The following is a 19322-nucleotide window of genomic DNA, read 5'->3' as shown; positions in this document are numbered from 1 at the left end:
CATCTCATCTACTGAGCTACCTCTCCCAGTCTCTATCACCTGACTCAACTATCTCTCCATCTATCCATTTGTCCATCTGTCAGTCCATCTGTGTGTCTATCCTTATCTACCTATCACCGATCCATCCATCCATCGACACACATACACAGAGATACATAAATAAGGAGCACATCCACATTCAAACAGTGCATACAGATGCCTGCTCTTTTGATTTGGAGTTGAAATTGTTTCTTCCCTGTCTACAGCTGTGCAAATTCTATCAGCCGTGTCACCCTAAAGATGGCTGTGGTCACGCCCTCCCCACTCTCCCAACCACCCCGCCCAGCTCCTCAGTCCCCACACCCAGCTGCCCATACCTATCAGAGCCGTGGAATAGCCTTGATCCTTCAGAAGCTTGGCGAACGTAATCTCGCTGGGGGGCAGTCCTCCAGAAGAGGCCGAGAAGAGGAAGACTCCCACTTGGGACTGAGATGCTACTCCTGAGCAATGAGAAATCTACCATGAAGACGGGGAGGACCATTAGGACTGGGAGGAGGATGAGTGCTGCGGAGCAGGAGCCGGCAGGGGCGGGCGGGGGCGGGGGCAGGGGCGTTACCTGAGCGGACAGGGTACCGGCCGGTCATGAAGGCTGCCCTGCTGGGCGTGCAGAGGGGCGACGCTGCCAGGTGCTGTGTGAGCTTCGCGCCCCCTCTGGCCAGGCGGTCGATATTGGGAGTCCTGGAACAGAGACTCGGTCATTCATCATGATCTTAAGAAAGCTTCTTTGGGGGCTTTGCACAGTGAGTCGCTTCTCAGTAACCCAGGGAAACAGAGCCGTGTGTCTTGGTGGGAAGGGGATGACAGAGGATGAGATGGTTGGATGGCATCACTGACTCGATGGGCATCAGTTTGAGCCAATTCTGGGATACAGTGATGGACAGGGAAGCCTGGCGTGCTGCGGTCTGTGGGGTCACAGAGAGTCGGACACGACTGAACGACTGAGCCACAACACGTGGCGGGAAGAAGGGAAGGAAGGGGAACTGAAGCAGCCCCATGGCTCTGAGTAAGGATAAAACCACACTGAGGGCTCCACGATCAAGGTCAGCCCTCTCTGGGGGACCTCACTCGCCCAGGGCTCTGAGCTTCTGGTTTAGGAGGGAGACGACAAGTCCTGAGAATGGGCTGCTGGGACCAGGGGGATGGAGACGTTTCAAGGTCTCTCTCCTTCTCACCTGTCCCTGCCAGTTGCCTACGTATCCCCCCACCCCAGTCACCTCTGTGCCCCCAAACGGGAAAGCTCTGGGGGCAGCCTGACTCTCCTCTTCCCAACCACAGCCAAAGAGATGCTCTGAAGGAGTTCTCATCAGGCTCTGCCTGGTGGCTCAGACGGGAAAGAATCTGCCTGCAAGGCGGGAGACCTGGGTTCGATCCCTGGGTCGGGAAGATCCCCTGGAGGAGGAAATGGCAACCCACTCCAGTATTCTTGCCTGGGAAATCCCATGGACAAAGGAACCTGGTGGGTTACGTCCATGGGGTAGTAAAGACTCCGACATGGTTGAAGTAACTTAGCACACAGCACACACGTGTATATATATATATGCTGCTGCTAAGTCACTTCAGTCGTGTCCGACTCTGCAACCCCATAGACGGCAGCCCACCAGGCTCCCCCATCCCTGGGATTCTCCAGGCAAGAACGCTGGAGTGGGTTGCCATTTCCTTCTCCAATGCATGAAAGTGAAAAGTGAAAGGGAAGTCGCTCAGTCGTGTCCGACTCTTAGCGACCCCATGGACTGCAGCCCACCAGGCTCCTCCGTCCATGGGATTTGCCAGGCAAGAGTACTGGAGTGGGGTGCCATTGCCTTCTCCAGTGTACATATGCATATATATGCATATATATATATACTAAAACATTATTGTAGATCAATTGTACTTCAATTAAAAGAAAAAGAATTGGATGCTAATATGGAGAACAAGATAGATTTAGGATATTATTATGAATTTATTATTATAAATTCTTACCTATGACTTCTTTCTAAGCCCTTTTCTTTCTTTTGATAATTAGCAGACGGTAAACTGTAAAGACTTGATTGCAATTTTAAAAATTAAGACTCCTTAGTGGGACCAGTTGCCTATTACATTAATAAACTTTAGGAATATCACATCTAATAGCATATCTAATATGAACTGTTGTTGTTCCGTCATTAAGTTGTGTCCGACTCTTCTGGACGGCAAGGGAATTCCCTACAAGGGTGAAGAAGACGAAGCTCCTGCTTTTCGTGATCTTGGAGCACCATGGTTTACATGGATTGAGGGCAGTCTTGGTTTTCACTGTCTACACATAGCCTTACACATGGCGTGCAGCTGGAGGGGAGGGTGGGCTTTGCACGTCTCCGCGTGGTCTGTGTTCCACGAACGCCCGCCGCCAGTCACGGGGCGGCCAGCCTGTGGAGGGGGCCCTGTGCTGACCCATCGCCGCACCTGAGAGTCTTGTTGCCGTAGCAACCGGGGTCCCCGATGCCAAAGTCGTCAGCCATCAGCAGGACGAAGTTGGGCTTTGACGCCACCCGGCTCTGGGCTTCGCAGAGGAACAGCAGCAGAAGCAGAAGGGTCATCATGTCTCTGCAAAGGGCGAGGGCAAGAGAGTCACGAAGGATGCTGGCGGGAGGGACCGTTCTTCTCTGGGATCCTCCCTTCTCGCCCTCCCCCTGGAAGAAAGGGTACTGTCCACCCACCCACCCCGGATGGTACAGGATCCAAAGCAACTCAGACGTCATGTGCGTGCTAAGTCGCTTCAGTCGTGTCCGACTCTCTGTGACCCCAGGGACTGCAGCCCACAAGGCTCTTCTGTCCGTGGGATTCTGCAGGGAAGAATCCTGGAGAGGGTTACCATGCCCTCCTCCAGGGGATTTTCTCTGACACACGGACTGAACCCCAGTTTCTTACGTCTCCTGCGTTGGAGCCACCTGGGAAGCCTGAGACATCACCGTAGAAAGAACTGCATCCTCTCTGCCCTGTGTGTTTGTTTCTACAACAAACATTTCTTTCTCCCTGCACAGCGCTGACCTTTCCTTTCTACCTCAAACCAAAACACAGGCTCTGTCTGGAAAAATGAAAACACGGTCATCTCCTCTTGAAAAATGAAAACAATCATCTCTTTAAGGCAGGCTCTGTCAGCAGCTAAAAGTTCTCTACTCTGCACTAGAAAAGCAACAACAACAAAAAAAACAGGCGTTTCAGGATAATCCAGTTGTCGATGTCAACCCCTTTCTAAAATTAGCCGCGACTGTCACCTGTAGGTACAGCAGCTTTCAAAAGGGAAACCTGCAGGCGTGGGAGTGTCGCAAACCTTTCCAGGCTCAAGGAAGACAAGGTTCATTGCCTGGAGCAGCACTGGGTGCTCAGTTCAGTTCAGTTCATTCCAGTCGCTGAGTCGTGTCCGAGTATTTGCGACCCCATGAACTGCAGCACGCCAGGCCTGTCTGTCCATCACCAACTCCTGGAGTCCACCCAAACCCATGTCCATCACGTCAGGGATGCCATCCAACCATCTCGTCCTCTGTCGTCCCCTTCTGCGCCTGCCTTCAATCTTTCCCAGCAACAGGGTCTTTTCCAATCAGTCAGTTCTTTGCATCAGGTGGCCAAAGTATTGGAGTTTAAGCTTCAGCATCAGTCCTTTCAATGAACATCCAGGACTGATCTCCTTTAGGATGGACTGGTTGGATCTCCTTGCAGTCCAAGGGACTCTCAAGAGTCTTCTCAACACCACAGTTCCAAATCATCAATTCTTCTGCACTCAGCTTTCCTTACAGCCCAACTCTCACATCCACACATGATCACTGGAAAAACCTTAGCTTTGACTAGACGGACCTTTGTTGGCAGAGTAATGTCTCTGCTTTTGAATATGCTATCTAGGTTGGTCATAACTTTCCTTCCAAGGAGTAAGCGTCTTTTAATTTCATGGCCGCAGTCACCATCTGCAGTGATTATGGAGCCCAGAAAAATAAAGTCTGACACTGTTTCCACTGTTTCCCCATCTATTTTCCAGGAAATGATGGGACTGGATGCCATGATCTTAGTTTTCTGAATGTTGCGCTTTAGCAATCAGAACTAAGGGTACTAAGACGTGGCAGCAAGCACAGAGGAAGGAGTGAATTAATCGCACCCCACAACAAAAGACCCCACATGCCACGGCTCAGACCCTGGCACCGTCAAATAAATACATATATATAAAAACATAGCTTTAAAGGAACTATGTCTCTAACTTCTGTATACATACTGGATAAAATATACAAGCGAGAGCTCGGAAGCAACTCTGCAAGCCTGTCCGCCTCACTTTGAGCATCTCTGACTCTATCTTGACGACTTGGTCACCTTAAAAACGAAGAATGTTCTGCCTAAATGCCCATCGAGAGATGAATGGATAAAGAAGTTGTGGTACATATATGCAGTGGAATACTACTCAGCCACGAAAAGGGACGCGTTTGAGTCAGTTCTCATGAGGTGGATGAACCTAGAGCCCGTTAGAGTGAAGTACGTCGGAAGGAGAAAGACAAACAGCATATATTAAGGCATATATAAGGAACGAGGAAGATGGTGTTGATGAACCTACAATGCAGATGCAGACACAGAGAACAGACTTGTGGACACAGTGAAGGGCAAGCAGAGGGTGGGAGGAACAGAGACAATGGCGCTGACACACAGACATCATCACACGGAAAACAGACAGCCGGGGGGATTTGCCGACTGATGCAGGGAGCTCTCTGACCACCTAGAGGGGCGGGGTGGGCTGGGAGGTTCAAAACGGAGGGGACGTGTGTATTCCTACAGTTGATTCATGTGGATGTACCGTAGAAACCAACACACAATATTGTACAGCAATTATCCTCCAACTAAAACTAAATTAAGAAAAAAAAAAGTCTGAAATTTTATCTTACTAGTCACTTTCAATCCCACTGCATGAAAACTATTATCATAATAACCAGAACTTATTTTTCACCCGCAAACATGGAGTAGAACAGGTGTTCCTAAAGATGTTTCAAACTCTTAAAGGACTTAGTTGATAAAAGTACTTAAAATGAAATAAAAGTGCTCTAAAATATTAAGAGTAAGAGTATAGCACATTCATTTCTGAAAACAGGGAGGAGCAAACGCTCCTCCCTGAAAAAATTATTTTTCTGAACAACCTTCGTTTGGCAAAGAAGAAAAACAAAAAATTTTTTTGAGAACGTAGCTATTTCTAAAACAGAATTATTCTGCAGCAGAGAGATAAAAGAACATTTTCATAACTAGCGATGTAATTACATCAAATCTGTTCATTATAAGAAAATTAACACTGCTCTGACTTAATGGAAAACTTTACCATGGCAACCAACAAGTTTCAGATCTGTGCAGAAAAGGTTTACTGGAAACAAAGAAAAACCTACATTGCAAACCGTACTTTGTTTAGAAGCAATGCCATTTTGTTTAATTTGAGCCATGTATCATCAATGATATCTCATCAACTGTCATCTACACAGATGACCTCTTTTAAAGTCATGAAGAAATACTGTCTGACATTAGGGCAGGAAAAATCCCATCTGAATATGTGGTCTTCTTAAAGCTGTGGTTTTTCCAGTAGTCATGTATGGATGTGAGAATTGGACCATAAAGGAGGCTGATCACCAAAGAATTGATGCTTTTGAGCTGTGGTGTTGGAGAAGACTCTTGAGAGTCCCTTGGGCTGAAAGGAGATCCAACCAGTCCATCCTAAGGGAAATCGGTCTTGAATATTCACTGGAAGGACGGATGCTGAAGCTGAAGCTCCAATACTTTGGCCACCTGATGAGAAGAGCTGACTCATTGGAAAAGACCCTGATGCTGGGAAAGATTGAGGGTGGGAGGAGAAGGGGACCACAGAGGATGAGATGGTTGGATGGCATCACCAACTCAATGGACATGTGTTTGAGCAAGCTCCGGGAGCTGGTGATGGACAGGGAAGCCTGGTGTGCTTTGGTCCATGGGGTCGCAAAGAGTCGGACAGGGCTGAGCAGCCTAAAAACAACAAATAGGTGGAATCTTAATTAAAAACAAAAATAAGATACAAATGGGCTTATTCGCTTAGATTTCTAACATTCAGTCTGAAGGACTGGGCCAACATTTATAGGCTGCTGCTGCTGCTAAGTCACTTCAGTCGTGTCCAACACTGTGCAACCCCATAGATGGCAGCCCACCAGGCTCCCCCATCCCTGGGATTCTCCAGGCAAGAACACTGGAGTGGGTTGCCATTTCCTTCTCTTATAGGCTAGTTGGAGAGAATGAAAATGCTTGAGGAGAAAACAACATAATATGAGCCATAAGCTTTGTAGCAGAAGAGAAAGGGAGGAATTTGGAAAAGGCTTGACATTCTTTTTTTTTTTTTCCTGAGTTTGTTTTTTTTTTTTTAATTTGGAGCACTTTTAAAGTCACGTGGGATAAATGCTCCTTGACCAGGAATCGAATCTGCACGCCTTGCAGTGGAAGGTGAAGTCTTAATCACTGGATCACCAGGAGACAGCCAGTGACATTCTTCTTTCCATCCTGATATTGTCCTCTGTGCTGTAAATACCAGAAGGCCTCTGGGGACCACCTAAAGGTTTCACCACAAGGGTGAGAGCCATGCAGCTCAGGCCATGTTTTGATATGAGAAAGAGGAACATCATTTGACCTATTAGCATCTGGGCTTCTCAGGTGGCTCATCGGTAAAGAACCCACCTGCCTATGCAGGAGACGTGGGAGACCCAGGTTCAATCCCTGGGTCGGGAAGATCCCCTGGAGAGGGCATGGTAACCCACTCCAGGATTCTTGCCTGGAGAATCCCATGGATGGAGGAGCCCCGGCGGGCTACAGGCCATGGGGCTGCAAAGAGTTGGACATGACTGAGCACGCCCAGGATTGGGGCCAAGCTTGATGGCTGTAACAACCAGAGTAGGTCACAAGCCAAAGATGGCTCCAAACAAGTAGGATGTGTGCTAAGTGCACGGCCAGCTGCCACTCCCAACCCCACACTCCAGCAAAGCCAGTGAACCCCTCAATATTGGAGCCATTTCAAACAAATGATCCTTAGCCCAGCCATCAGTCCAAGCAGGATGGGGGCGCCCCCCTCCCCAACCCTCGCACAATCACTGACGCTCTTTTCAAGATTATAAGCAAGTGCAGAGAACACTTACTATAAGCAGAATGCAAAGGCCTTTAAAAAAATGCTTTGTTAGTTAAGATAGTGGTGCAGCTGAGAGGCATGGCCTAACCACAGTCAGGATATCCTCCCAGGTATAAAATCCAGCCAGAGAAAGTTGTTGTTTACTTGCTCAGTCATGTCCGGCTCTTTGCGACCCATGGACTGTAGCCTGCCAGGCTCTTCTGTCCATGGGATTCTCCAGGCAAGAATCTTGGAGTGGGTTGCCATTTCCTCCTCCAGGGGATCTTCCTGACCCAGGAATCGAACCCACGTCTCCTCCACTGCAGGCAGGTTCTTTACCACTGAGGCATCTGGAAAGCCCAGCCAAACTTAACCAGGTTAAACTTGTCCAAAGTGATGGAATGACCACATCCTTGATTGTAAGTCTGCACAGAATCCTCCTCGAGGCATGTGGGAACTGTGAGCTGGCCTGACATCCACAACTAGACACCGGGATCCTCCAGCGAACAATCCTGTGTGTTCGGAGGTCTGCACAGCCTTCCCTGGTGCAAAAGGTAAAGAATCTGCCTGCAATGTGGGAGATCTGGGTTCACTCCCTGGGTCGCGAAGATCCCCTGGAGGAGGAAATGGCAACCCACTCCAAGATTCTTGCCTAAAGAATCCCATGGACAGAGGAGCCTGGTGGGCTATAGTCCAAGGGGTTGCAAAGAGTCAGACACGACTTCAGTGACTTAGCAGGCACTCAGGTAGTCTTCTCCAGTCCTCTGCTTGCTGCTGCTGCCGGAGTTTGCTCACCCCATGGAAATGTTTGAGGACCCCACCATGAGAGACCACATATGTCTGCAGAGGTGATTTGAGAGCAGTGTGGTAGCTGTTATTTTTCTGAATAAAAACACAACTCCTGAATAATGCAGAAAAAATCAATCAGCAGCTCTTAAAAATGTGCCTCCTTTTCGTGAGGGAACAGGTGTCATTTTTAATAAAAATGTTAAGCTATGAAAATGGATTACAGCAAAAGAATATGAATTCGCTTGCCAAAGCCACACCGATGAATTATCCTCTCTGATAACTCAATACGTCTGCGTCGTAGATCAGATAATAAGTACATTCACAACATTTTTCAGCCTAACTCTGGCTAGTTCTTCAACTTAGAATTGATATTGTACTCAACAGAGGAACACCCTTGCCTTTTCTTTAGTGCTCCTGGATTCTGCGCTTCCTTGCAGGGGAAAAGAAAAGCTTGAATGACCGAACAATGGGACAAGTTGCTTTAATCACCGTATTAGGATGAAATATTTGCAATAGCCATTTTTATTCAAATGATGGACCAGCACTTCCTTGGTGCTCCAGCAATTAAGACTCTGCTGTCCAGGGGCTTCCTGGGTAGCTCGGCGGTAAGGAATCTGACTGCCCAGGCAGGAGACACAGGCTCAATCCTTGATCTGGGAGGATTCCTCTTGACTCGGAGCAACTAAGCCTGTGTGCCACCACTACCATAGCCAACACGCCCTAGAGCCGATGCTCGGCCCCAGGAGACGCCAGGACAATGAGAAGCCCACGCAGCACAAGGCAGAGTAGACCCTGCTCACCAAAACTAGAGAAAGCCCACACATGGCAGAGACGACTCGATGCAGCCAAAACCAAAATCAGTTCAGTTCAGCCGCTCAGTCGTGTCCGACTCTTTGTAACCCCATGAACTGCAGCACGCCAGGCCTCCCTGTCCATCACCAACTCCCGGAGCTCACCCAAACTCATGTCCATCAAGTCGGTGATGCCATCCGACCATCTCGTCCTCTGTCGTCCCCTTCTCCTCCCACCTTCAATCTTTCCCAGCATCAGGGTCTTTTCCAATGAGTCAGTTCTTCCCATCAGGTGGCCAAAGTACTGGAGTTTCAGCTTCAGCATCAGTCCTTCCAATGAACTGATTTCCTTTAGGATGGACTGGTTGGATCTCCTTGCAGTCCAAGGGCCTCTCAAGACTCTTCTCCAACACCACAGTTCCAAAGCATCAATCCTTCTGTGCTCAGCTTTCTTTATAGTCCAACTCTCACATCCATACATGACCACAGGAAAAACCATAGCTTTGACTAGACAGACCTTTGTGGGCAAAGTAATGTTTCTGCTTTTTAAGATGCTGTCTAGGTTGATCATAGCGTTCCTTCCAAGGAGCAAGCATCTTTTAATTTCAAAATAAATAAAATTTTTTTAAAAGATGGGCCATCAGCAACGTCACATGACTCAGCAAATGTAAAGTTAGAAGTGAGACTTGTAACCGGGAACTTCCCTGGTGGTTCAATGGCTAAGACTCTGTGCTCCCGATGCAGGGGGACCCTGGTTCGACCCCTGGCCTGGGAACTAGAGCCCACATGAGGCAAGTAATGGTCCTGCATATTTCAGTTAAGACCCAGTGCCTGGGGGGAAAGATGCCCTCGAGGAGGAAAGGGCAACCCACTCCAGGCTTCTTGCCTAGAAAATCCCTTTGATGGAGGAGCCTGGAGGGCTCCAGTCCACAGGGTTGCAAAGACTCGGACATGACTGAAGCGACTTAAGCACGTAGCTAAACAAACAGAAAGCAAAGAAAGAAGGCTAAACCGTGCACAGCCTCCACCGTAACACACCTGCTATTCTAGAGCAACGTGAAGTCAGAGGCATTAAACCCACAGAGGGATCTTTAAAAAGAAGCTATTCCATAAATGGTAAACTGGGGCGGGGGGGGGGGGGCAAGTTTAAAAGCCAAAAGAAAGTCCAGGCTCTCCACATTTTATTTTATTTACAATGCTATGTTAGTTTCTGCCTACAGTGAAGTAAATCAGCCATATGTATACATATGTCCCTTTCCTCTTGCCCCCCTCCCATCCACCCCACGAGGTCGTCACAGAGCAGCAAGCTGAGCTCCCAGTGGTATACAGAGGCTTCCCACTAGCTGTCTATTTCACACACGGTCACGTATATACGTCAGGGTCACTCTTTCAGGTCACCCCACCCTCTCCTCCCCGTGTCCATGAGTCCATTCGACGTTTGAATATCTATTCCTGCCCTGCAAATAGGGTCAGCCGTAGCGCTGGTTTTGACTCTATACGTGTGAGTTAATATAAAAATGTTTGCTTTTCTCTTTCTTCGTTCTAATGTCTATTCTATTTTTTTAAATTTATTTATTTTAATTGGAGGCTAATTTCTTTACAATATTGTGGTGGGTTTTGCCATACATTGACACGAAGCAAAACCCACAAGTAACTCATGAAATGGCACCTACTCGTGATTGTAAATGTATGTTAGCTTATGCATTTGATCAACTCACCCCGAATATCAGACTTTAGCGATAAATAAACTTGAAAGATAACTAGAATCAATGGGCTCCCCATCCACCTGATATGAAATATTACACAATTAAATGCACTCAGCAAAACCCATCAGGCTATGGAAACAAACTGCAAAAAAAAAAAAAAAAAGAACTAGAGACTAATGTATAGTTAATAAAAATTTCAAATTCTAAGAAACAACACATGTTTTACGTTATGAAAGCAGGGGATTAGGGAAACATAAAATGAATTGGTAAATTTCCATTATGCTTTCAAATCCAGAGGGGATTTTAATAAAAATAGAGAAACAAAGCACTGTGGCGAAAAGCAATATAGAGATGGTGTTAAAGCTGATACGTAGTAATGCAGTGGTATAGGTTAAAATAGTATTATATCAACTGCTCATTGGCAATAGATTATATAATTCTAAAACCTGAACACCGCACTCCTCAAATTATAAAAATCTAACTACAGACATTTTATTGCTATCAAGGCCTTCCAAACTTTTATAGAGAAAAGGAAAAAATGACAGGCTGTTGTATACATTATTTTCTGATTTCAAATAGGACATTTGAAACCTGAAACAGTATCATAAACTATCTTACCATACAATTCACCTCTGAAATGCAGATTTTAACATGCGCTTCATATGAGAAAAAAAAATAAGCAGAACACATGTGATGCCGTATAAACACTGGAACTGCAAGAGCTGCACCTCAGTGACTGTCAGTGAAACAACTAATACACTCAGTGAAAAAGGCACAAAATTCCAGTTACTTAGTTTAAAATTGTGCTCCATTCTTAACAGAAAAAAAAAAAAAAAAGCACTTGCTTGTGCCAGGTGGCTCTGTTCCTCCCTGGAATCCCAGGTAGCCAAGTAGGAGGTAATGTTTACCAGGTATGGAGTTTCATCATATCTGGCCGACAGGAAGGTTGAGAAATCCCAGATCAGAGGTGAAGATCATTGCTTACAGTATGTAAATTTGAGGCCAAATCAATCAGGAAGGAAACTTTTTTTTTTTTTTTAAACAATGTAACCTTCTTCGTTGATTAAAATCCAAAGAATATCATTTAATGGCAGGATTGATATAGTGGAGACGGGAATGGCAACCCAATCCAGTATTCTTGCCTAGAAAAATCTCATGGACAGATGAGCCTGGTAGGCTATACTCCATGGGGTCGCAAAGAGTTGGACACACCTGAGCGATTTCACTGTCTCTCACTTGATACAGCAGAGGGACCTTTTTTTTTTTTTCCATCTATGTATTTGTCTAAAAAAACCAACTTTATTTCTTTGACTGCACCAGATCTTCACTGTAACATGTGTTATCTTTAGTTGTGGCATGTAGGGTCTTAGTTCCTTGACCAGGGATTGAACGTGAGACCTCTGCATTGGAAGCATGGAGTCTTAGTCAACAGACCACCAGGGAAGTTCTAGGGTAAGGTCTTAAAGCTGGGACTCAGAGCAAGGGTTTCAACAATAATTCAATAATTACTTACTAAACATCTACAAGGCACCCTGCAGTGCTGGAACCCCGTGAGTGAGCAGCGTATGTTTCCTATGCTTACGGTGGTGGTTTTAGTCGCGTCTGACTCTTTTGCGACTCCATAGACTATACAGTCTATGGGATTCTCCAGGCCAGAATACTGGAGTGAGTAGCCGTTCCCTTCTCCAGGGGACCTTCCCAATCCAGGGACTGAACCCAGGTCTCCCACATTGCAGGCGGGCTCTTTATCAGCTGAGCCACCAGGGAAGCCCAGGAATACTGGAGTGGGTAGCCGTTTCCTTCTCCGGGGGACCTTCCCAACCCAGAGATTGAACCCAGGTCTCCCACATTGCAGGAGGATTCTCTATCAGCTGAGCCACCAGGGAAGCCCTCCTCTGCTTATAGAGCTTGCAAAGTGAAAGTGAAAGTGTCATTCAGTCGTGTCTGACCCTTTCTGACCCCATGGACTGTAGCCCACCAGGCTCCTCTGTCCATGGGATTCTCCAGGCGAGAATACTGGAGTGAGTAGCCGTTCCCTTCTCCAGGGGATCCTCCCAACCCAGGGATAGAACCTGGGTCTCCCACTTTCCGGGTAGATGGTTTACCATCTGAGCCACCAGGGAAGCCCCATATAGAGCTTGCAAAGCATTTGCAAAAACACACGGGATTTAAATCAACACTGGACAACGAATACATAGACGTTGATATGAAACTGTTAATGGGACCAGCGTGCGTGGACCGTGGTGTGGGCATTACTGGCCCGAGGCCCGGGGCAAGGAAAAGCTGGCTGGTGCCCACAGGAGGATAAGAACATGGCTGGTAGGGGGGATTTCATAAGATAAGAAGAAAGCAAGGGTGACCCACATGCTAGAAGGGCCTGATGGGGAACCCCAACTGGAGCTCTGTGATAGCCTGCACGGGTGGGGTAAGGGTGGGAGGTTGGAGGGAAGTTCAAGAGGGAGCACCCCATGGACTATACAGTCCGTGGAATTCTCCAGGCCAGAATACTGGAGTGGGTAGCCTTTCCCTTCTCCAGGGGATCTGCCCAACCCAGGGATCGAACCCAAGTCTCCCGCACTGCAGGCGGACTCTTTACCAGCTGAACTACAAGGGAAGCCCAAGAATACTGCAGTGGGTAGCCTATCCCTTCTCCTGGGGATCTTCCTGACCCAGGAATCGAACCAGTGTCTCCTGCCTTGCAGCCGGATTCTTTATGAACTGAGCTACAAGGGAAGTCCCAAAACACTGGAGTGGGTAGCCTGCCCCTTCTCCAGGGGACCTTCCTGACCCAGGAATTGAACCGGGGTCTCCTGCATGGCAGGTAGCTTCTTTACAAACCGAGCTATCCGGGAAGCCATGACTTATGTACATTTATGGCTAACTCATGTTGATGTATGGCAGAAGTCAAACCAATACTGCAAAGCAATTATCCATCAATTCAAATAAACAGTAACAAAATATATGGGGGGGAAAAACAGGCCTGAGGAACACGGAGGGTGCTGGGAGTCGGATCATAGAGACTGTTCCAGCCATGGTTCTGGAATTCCACCTGCCTTCTGAGGGAAAGGCATTTGGAGAGCTCTAACAGGGACAGTTAAGGACAGGGAGGCCTGGCGTGCTGCAGTCCACGGGGTCGCAAACAGTCGGGCACGACTGAGCAACTGAAAAACAAACAGGGCCAGGGGTAGGACCAGAGCTGGGTCTTGAGAAAGCTCCCCTGCCAGGGTGCTGGGGAAGATAGTGAAGGATGTAGACAGGTCACTGGAGGCCAAACCCATGAAATGAAGCCAGCTCATCCCCAGGCGTGACTGGTCCAGATGGAGAGACAGGCGGCAGCTAAGAAGGTGACCCAGGGGCTGTGGGAGTTTTTCTTTTTTTACATTAGAGTGCTGTTGCTGTTTTTGTTTAGCCACCAAGTCATGTCCAACTCTTTGCGACCCCGTGGACTACAGCACACCAGGCCTCCCCGTCCATCACCAACTCCTGGAGCTTGCTCAAACTCATGTCTATCGAGTCAGTGATGCCATCCAACCATCTCATCCTCTGTTGCCCCCTTCTCCTCCGCCTTCAGTCTTTCCCAGCATCAGGGTCTCTTCCAATGAGTCAACTGTTGGAAGGAGTGATGCTGAAGGTGAAGCTCCAATACTTGGGCCCCCTGTGCAAACAGCTGACATGAGAGAGTTTTGTGTGTAAATGCAATTTCTTCCAAGATAATCCCTGTGGCTTGACAGTCATGCCACTAAAGAAATCTCAGGTACGACGCAGGGGAGGCCACAGACAAGAGTTCACTTGTCTCTATGTAAATAACTGAGCGGGCTTAGCCTCATGGCTTAAACGACAAACAGGTGGAGAAATCAGGAGGTAGTGTTTATGTTTGACTGTCTTCATCATCTTTAGAGCCACAGGGATCTGGTTTCGCCAAGGACCACCCACCACCACGCTGCAGACCGATGGCCTGAAAGAGAAGCAGAACAGCATGGCCAGCACAGGCTCCCCAGAGTCAGGGGAAGGAGGATACACAACATCGACCTCTTATGATTGGTCCTCTGTACAATTTTAAAAACCAAAAAAATCAGTGGAGCAAAACCACCTGTTCAAACAGGAGCAGCAAAATAAAACTTCATATGCATTTCCCCCAAAAAATCCTTTAACACATTCTTTTTCAACTCTGCAAAATAGTTGAAAACAAACACAGGTAGAGTCCTTCACGTAGGGTGGCTACGTTTCAGTGTTGCCACATTTGGTTGCTTGCTTTCTGTGTCCATGTGTACACGTACATGCATGCATACAGATGCAACTATGCATTCGTCATACACAGCGGGAAATGGCAACCCACTCCTGTATTCTTGCCTGCAAAAGCCCACGGACAGGGAAGCCTGGCAGGCTACAGTCCACGGGGTCCCAGAGTCGGACCTGACTGAGGGACTGACCACATGCATACGTCATACAGTTTTTTCTGCATCACAAGATGTTAAAAGGATAGGGCTTCCCTGGTGGTTCAGCTGGTAAAGAATCCAGCTGCAATGCAGGAGACCCCAGTTCAATTCATGTGTTGGGAAGATCCCCTGGAGAAGGGACAGGCTACCCACTCCAGTATTCTTCCCTTGTGGCTCAGCTGGTAAAGAATCCACCTGCAATGCAGGAGACCTGGTTTCGATCCCTGGGTTGGGAAGATCCCCAAGAGAAGGGAAAGGCTACCCACTCCAGTATTCTGGCCTGAAGAATCAGTCCATGGGGTCGCAGAGTTGGAAACGACTGAGCGACTTTCACTTTAAAGGGGTGCACTCATATTTGCGTGCCATGATGCTTCAGAGTGAGCTGCATACACAGCGGCACTTCGCCCCCTAAGTATTTTGATCTGCATCTCCTAGAGCAGAGGTCCCCAACCCCAAGCCATGGAGCTGTCGTGCTCTGCGACCAGTTAGGAAGCAGACCTCAGAGCAGGAGGTGAGTGGCAGGTGAGCGTGCCAAGCTTCACCTGTATTCACAGCCGCTCCCCACTGTTCACATTAACGCCAGAGTGCCTTAGATTCTCAAAGGAGCACAGCACGCTTTGGATGTGATTGTGTTTCATCACCCCCAGACGGGACCTGCAGGAAAACAGGCTCAGGGTTCCCATAGATTCTCCATTATGCCGAGTTGGATCATTATTGCATTAGTTATCACGATGCAATAATAACGGAAATAAAGTGCCCAATAAATGTAATGCCCTTGATTCGTCCCCAAACCATCCATTACCCTGTGTCCGTGGAAGAAAACTATCTTCCACGAAACCAGTTCCTGGCGCCAAAAAGCTTGGGGACAGTTGTCTTATTAAACTAAGGATAGCTTCTCCCCCACCACAATATGATAAAAACTGTTCCGAGTAGCACTGATTCCATCAACAAACCTACACAGTCCCCAAGTACATGTACCACTTGGCTCTTTTTTTTTTTTTTTTTTTTACCAGTCTGGGAGCCGTCTGAGACTCAGGTATCATTATGCTTCCGGGTCCTTCTGAGATCTGGAACGGTCCCGCCACCCTTGACCTTTCTTGGGGTTTTTTTGTGACATTGACTTTCAGGGGGAAGAATTTACATCAGTTGTCTTAGACGATGTAGTACGTTCTGGGTTAGCCTGCTTAGTTCTGAGCAGATTCAGGTTGAACCTTTTTGGCAGAGATATTACACCATTTTTTTAAACGAATTTTTTAAAAATTATTTCTTTATTTTTGGCCGTGCTGGGTCTTCGTTGGAGGGCTTTCTCTACTTGTGGTGAGCGGGGGCTACTCTCTATATTTCGGGTGCAGGCTTCTCACTGGGCTTCCCTGGTGGCTCAGTTGGTGAAGTATCCATTTGCAATGCGAGAGATCTGGGTTCGATCCCTGGGTTGGGACGATCTCCTGGAGGAGGGCATGGGAACCCACTGCAGTGTTCTTGCCTGGAGAATCCGCATGGACAGAGGAGCCTGGCGGGCTACAGTCCACGGGGTCGCAGAGAGTCAGACATGACTGAGCGACTGAGCACAGCCTTTTCATTGCAGGCAGCACGTGCTTAGTGAAAAGGCACAGTCTTTTCATTGCAGCGGCTTCTCTCGTTACGGACCTCGGCTCTAGGGCATCCCGGCTTCAGTAGCCACGGCACGCGGGCTCCAGAGCAGACACTCAGTAGCTGTGGAGCACAGGGCTTTGTTGCTCCGAGCCACACAGGATCTTCTCGGACTGGGGATCCAACCCACGTCTCCAGAATGGGCACGTGGGTTCTTTACCTCTGAGCCACCAGGGAAGCCCTATACCGGTTGCTCAGGGCCCGGATATGGAGACAGGACATGGAAGCAACCTAGATGTCCATCAGCAGATGAACGGATAAGAAAGCTGTGGTACATATACACAGTGGAATATTACTCAGCCGTTAAAAAGGACGCATTTGAATAAGTTCTAATGAGGTGGATGAAACGAGCCTATTATACAGAGTGAAGTAAGCCAGAAAGGAAAACACCAATACAGTATCAGTTCAGTTCAGTTCAGTCGCTCAGACGTGTCTGACTCTTTGCGACCCCATGAATCGCAGCACACCAGGCCCTCCTGTCCATCACCAACTCCCAGAGTTCACTCAGACTCACGTCCATCGAGTCAGTGATACCATCCAGCCATCTCATCCTCTGTCGTCCCCTTCTCCTCCTGCCCCCAATGCCTCCCAGCATCACAGTCTTTTCCAATGAGTCAACTCTTCGCATGAGGTGGCCAAAGTACTGGAGTTTCAGCTTCAGCATCATTCCTTCCAAAGAAATCCCAGGGCTGATCTCCTTCAGAATGGACTGGTTGGATCTCCTTGCAGTCCAAGGGACTCTCAAGAGTCTTCTCCAACACCACAGCTCAAAAGCATCAATTCTTTGGTGCTTAGCCTTCTTCACAGTCCAACTCTCACATCCATACATGACTACTGGAAAATCTAGCCTTGACTAGATGGACCTTAGTCGGCAAAGTAATGTCTCTGCTTTTGAATATGCTATCTAGGTTGGTCATAACTTTTCTTCCAAGGAGTAAGCGTCTTTTAATTTCATGGCTGCAGTCACCATCTGTAGTAATTTTGGAGCCCAAAAAAATAAAGTCTGACACTGTTTCCACTGTTTCCCCATCTACTTCCCATGAAGTGATGGGACCAGATGCCATGATCTTCGTTTTCTGAATGTTGAGCTTTAAGCCAACTTTTTCGCTCTCCTCTTTCACTTTCATCAAGAGGCTTTTTAGTTCCTCTTCACTTTTTGCCATAAGGGTGGTGTCATTTGCATATCTGAGGTTATTGATATTTCTCCCGGCAATCTTGATTCCAGCTTGTGCTTCTTCCAGTCCAGCGTTTCTCATGATGTACTCTGTGTATGACTTAAATAAGCAGGGTGACAATACACAGCCTTGACATACTCCTTTTCCTATTTGGAACCAGTCTGTTCCTTGTCCAGTTCTAACTGTTGCTTCCTGGCCTGCATACAGGTTTCTCAAGAGGCAGGTCAGGTGGTCTGGTATTCCCATCTCTCAGAATTTTCCACAGTTTACTAATGCATATATATGGAATTTAGAAAGATGGTAACGATGACCCTATATTCGAGACAGCAAAAGAGACAGAGTCTTTTGGACTCTGTGGGAGAAGGCGAGGGTGGGATGATTTGAGAGAATGGCATTGAAACATACATATTATCATATGTGAAACATCAGCAGTCCAGGTTCGACGCATGAGACAGGGTGCTCAGGGTCGGTGCACTTGGCTGACCCAGACGGATGGGATGGGGAGGGAGGTGGGAGGGGGGGGTTCAGGATGGGGAACACATGTACACCCGTGGCGGATTCACGTCAAGTATGGCAAAAACCAGTACAATATTGTAAAGTCATTAGCCTCCAACTAAAATAAATAAGTTAAAAAAAAAGAGGGCTGCAATAACAAAGTGTCCCACTCTTGGGGGTGTCCTGGTTAAGAGGACAGCCTCCAGATTGCTCTGTTTTATATTCCACTGTCCCTCTTAATGGGCCTTCTCCATCATTCTTTCTGAGATGCACAATACAGGCACTGTAATTTTTTTTTTTTCGGTTGGGATTATCTTGACACCCAAATGTGCCTATGATCATGGGTATTTGGTGCCGTCAAATATCCTCATTAAGGATTTACAGTCCACTTGAGGAACCTTTTCATCATCATCAAAGGATTAAAGAGAAAAAAGGAAAAAACGACTTGACTATCCCACCAGATAGTGAGGCAGAGTAAGCAACAGACAGGTCGGGTCAAATAAACTGACATCGCATTAAAAGAAGATTTTTTTCCTTTTTTTTTAGTTCGTAAGAAAACTTTAATGTCTCTAATAAATCGTTTTGGGGATGGAAATAAATTAGAAAGAGGAGAGACAAGATCAAAGCATTTCCTTGATTATTATCAAAGTCTTCATCCACTTAAAGGAAAGGGACGTTTTTATATATAAGAACCCCAAACTCTGGATTTTGAAGTACATTGAAACACCTCGTGAGGGGACTTCCCTGGGAGGGGAGGGTCCAATTTTTAAGACTCCTTGCTTCCCTTGAAGGGCATTCGGGTTCCATCTCGGGTCGAGGATCTAAGATCCCACATACCCTGCGGCATGGCCAAAGAAAATCCCCCTCAAGGATGCCTTTATGTTGGTAAGATATAATGGATATTGTTATTAGGTGTTTAGGAAGAGGTATTTTAATCCCCACCGAAAGATTCTCACTTTGCATCAGAACATTCAAAAAGGATAATGCATTGTCATATTAATTTATCATGAATTAATCATGAGTCTTTTTTCAGCTGCACATTTTTAATTAGCTACCAACTTTGTGAAATTTTTTTTCCCCAAGCTCTGCTAGCTGGGTCCAAAGAATGCCAATCTCCTTCCAGACTAAAACAATAATAATAAAAAAAA

At 47.2% G+C, this 19322-nt stretch overlaps 1 protein-coding gene across 2 annotated transcripts in view; it reads right to left on the bottom strand.

The window, feature by feature from the left end:
• The window catches only part of LOC138431404 (steryl-sulfatase), a 157989-nt gene that overhangs the window by 86077 nt on the left and 52590 nt on the right, over positions 1–19322 (bottom strand). For both annotated transcript variants that reach the window (XM_069573503.2, XM_069573502.2), the window contains 3 exons: positions 2458–2598; positions 596–717; positions 357–479 (listed from right to left, as the gene is read on the bottom strand). In XM_069573503.2, the coding sequence (XP_069429604.1) occupies positions 357–479; positions 596–717; positions 2458–2598 (386 nt within the window). The remainder of the gene's footprint in view (positions 1–356; positions 480–595; positions 718–2457; positions 2599–19322) is intronic.

Source organism: Ovis canadensis, chromosome X (assembly GCF_042477335.2).
Source record: "Ovis canadensis isolate MfBH-ARS-UI-01 breed Bighorn chromosome X, ARS-UI_OviCan_v2, whole genome shotgun sequence".
In the NCBI taxonomy this organism is placed as follows: Eukaryota; Metazoa; Chordata; class Mammalia; order Artiodactyla; family Bovidae; genus Ovis; species Ovis canadensis.
Note: the sequence above shows the minus strand (reverse complement) of the source record. Positions and strands in the feature narration are given on the sequence as shown.